We start from the raw sequence: 2,412 nt of genomic DNA on the forward strand, positions 1-2,412 counted from the left end.
CAGAGAGTGGGGGGCAGAGGTGGAGCCGGGGATGAGGGTCCTGGGTTCCCAGAAGGCAATAAATAGGGGAGGAACTAGTGGGGGCGTGCCTGCGCCTTCCTGGTGGAGACTTGCTGGGGGCAGGCCTCGCACAACATTCCATAAGTCTCAGCAGAACCAAGTTCCCAAACACTTTGGTGGCTTAGAGATGAGGTGGCTGGGGAGAGGAGTCGGGTCTCGGGAAACAACCTCTGGAGGCTGCATTAGTGCAATACAAATGTTGGGGGGGGGGTAATAGGGTTAGATGGGGGGGTGCTTTTTGGTCTGTCACAAGGCAGCTGGTGCTATTGTAAGGGCTGTGGTGATTGGAGAGGGGAAGCATTTGTGATAGGCCCGCACCCAAACACGTCCCACACGAGAAACTCCTAGGCCTTCTCTCCGTCCCAGGCCCAGAAGGGGGAGTTAGGACAGGGGTGAGTGCAAGAGGACAGTCCTCGCAGCTCAAAGGCACTGAACTGAGCAAACCGAAGTTGTGAGGGCAAGCAGAATTCAGGAGCTTCCGCTTGCTCGCACCCCACCTGGGCGGATCCCCAGACCAAAGGCGACAGGGAGCCCTGCCCTCCACATCTGGCAGGTTACAGGCCTCCCACGCCTCTGGCTGCACAGGGTCCCCAGCCATCAGCATCCCCCCCAGACCGGAGGAAAGTGTTTCCCTCCTGCCCCCTAAGGCAGCTCCAAACTGGCGCCCTCCCCGGCCGGCCCGTGGTGAAAATCTCCCATCAGTAAAGCCCAGGCCCGGGTTAGGGATAGCGGGGGTGGGAGCGAGGGCTGGATGGCGGCGCTGGGGGCCCCGTCGGTGGGGAGGTTCCGTTCAGGAGGTGACGGAGCTGGGCGAGGCCTCCGGGGAGGTGCAGGTGGACTGGTCGGAGGCGTCCCCCGGGGCCTCCTTGGAGCAGCCTGGAGGGGCTGCGGGCAGCCGGCCTCCCTCCCGCTCGCGCTTCTTCTGCTTCATGCGCCGGTTCTGGAACCAAATCTTGACCTGCGTCTCGTTGAGCTCCAGGGTGGCGGCGATCTCCACCCGGCGGGCCCGGCTCAGGTACTTGTTGAAATGGAACTCCTTCTCCAGCTCGGTCAGCTGCCGCGTCGTGAAGTTGGTTCGGAGGCCGCCGGCCGCGCCCAGGCCCAGCTCCGACACCTTCGCTAGGGGCGGGGCGGGGAAGGGCGGGTCCGTCATCGCACCTTTCTCCTCGCCCCCTCCTCCCCGGCCCCTCTGCACCCCCCTCACCGTTCTGCCCCACTTCTGCTCTCAAAGTTCCCGTGGACCACCAGGCACACCCCACCCTCAAGGTGTTCTCCAAATCTAGAGCAACCTGCCCCACACTTCCATCCCCCACCCACCCCCACCCCACCCCACCCCACCCCACCCCACCCCCGGCCCATTAGGCGCGCCAGGTCCAGGGCTGTGCTAGGCACACAGATGGGAAGTTCGGGGTGAGGGTGGAGACTTACTCTGAAGGGTAGACCCGCACTCACTCCGTGGGGTCCCCACCGGGCCTGAGACGGGCGGAGTGCTCTCACCTGCCTCTATCAGAGCGTCTCAGAGCACGGAGCCCAGCCTGGGCTCGGGACACCTCGGTGCAGGAGCCGCAGGGCCGCTTTGGGACCCCGGAGAGAGGGCGGCCACGCCTGAGCCCTACCTGTCTTGGGTGGGTTCCTCTTAACCTTCATCCAGTCGAACGTCCGGGCAGCGGGGGCGCTGGGTTCTGACGCGCAGGGCGATTCCTTGTCCTCGGGGAGGAGATCAGCATAGGCCGGTGCGAAGCTCCCTCTCTGCTCCGGCCCGTAAGGGGGCTGTGGCGGAGGGTATGGCCCGGGGCCAGCTCCCCCGGTCCCATAGCCGTCGGACAAGCCCCCTAGCTGGGCCCCATAGCTCGAAGGATGAAAATAACCTCCATCTCCTTCTGGTTGGCCCAGAGGGTAGTACTGAGAAGGCCCATAGCTGGGGCTGCAAGTTGCCGGGGGGTACCCCGAGGTCGCGGAGCTGGGGAAGGGCACCCCCAGGGCCGAGGGCGGCTGCTGGACGGGATAGCCTGAATTCTGCTGAAGCTCGGGGCTGGGCAGCCCCTCACCGTAGCGGGTCTCGCTTGCGTAGCTGTCAACATCGGGAGCCGAGCTGGGGGGAAAGGAAGTAGGGGCGCTGTGGGCGCTGTAGGCGCTGGGTCCCCGGTTACAGAGTGGGTACTCTAAGAAGGAGTTCATCCTATTATAGTCCATGCGTGGAGGCCGCAGGAGGGTCGGCCCGTTTTGGGGAGACACCCTCTTGCCCTACAACCTTTCGGCAGTATGTCACAGCGCTGAAGCTTGCATCCATGGCCTGGGCCAGCTCTCCTGGGCCAGCGCTCCCCCAGGAAGGGGGTAGAGAGTGGGGGTGGA

General features: G+C 64.6%; 1 protein-coding gene across 1 annotated transcript; it reads right to left on the reverse strand.

Annotated features, from left to right (window-relative positions):
* Positions 1–844: 844 nt before the first annotated feature.
* HOXB1 (homeobox B1) lies at positions 845–2,412 on the reverse strand. The gene is made up of 2 exons (XM_079799132.1): positions 1,677–2,412; positions 845–1,179 (listed from the first exon to the last, which is right to left on the reverse strand). The coding sequence occupies exons 1-2, from the start codon at positions 2,251–2,253 to the stop codon at positions 851–853; spliced, it is 906 nt and encodes a 301-aa protein (XP_079655258.1). The 5' UTR covers positions 2,254–2,412; the 3' UTR covers positions 845–850.

This window comes from Cnephaeus nilssonii (genome assembly GCF_951640355.1).
Source record: "Cnephaeus nilssonii genome assembly, chromosome: 19".
In the NCBI taxonomy this organism is placed as follows: Eukaryota; Metazoa; Chordata; class Mammalia; order Chiroptera; family Vespertilionidae; genus Cnephaeus; species Cnephaeus nilssonii.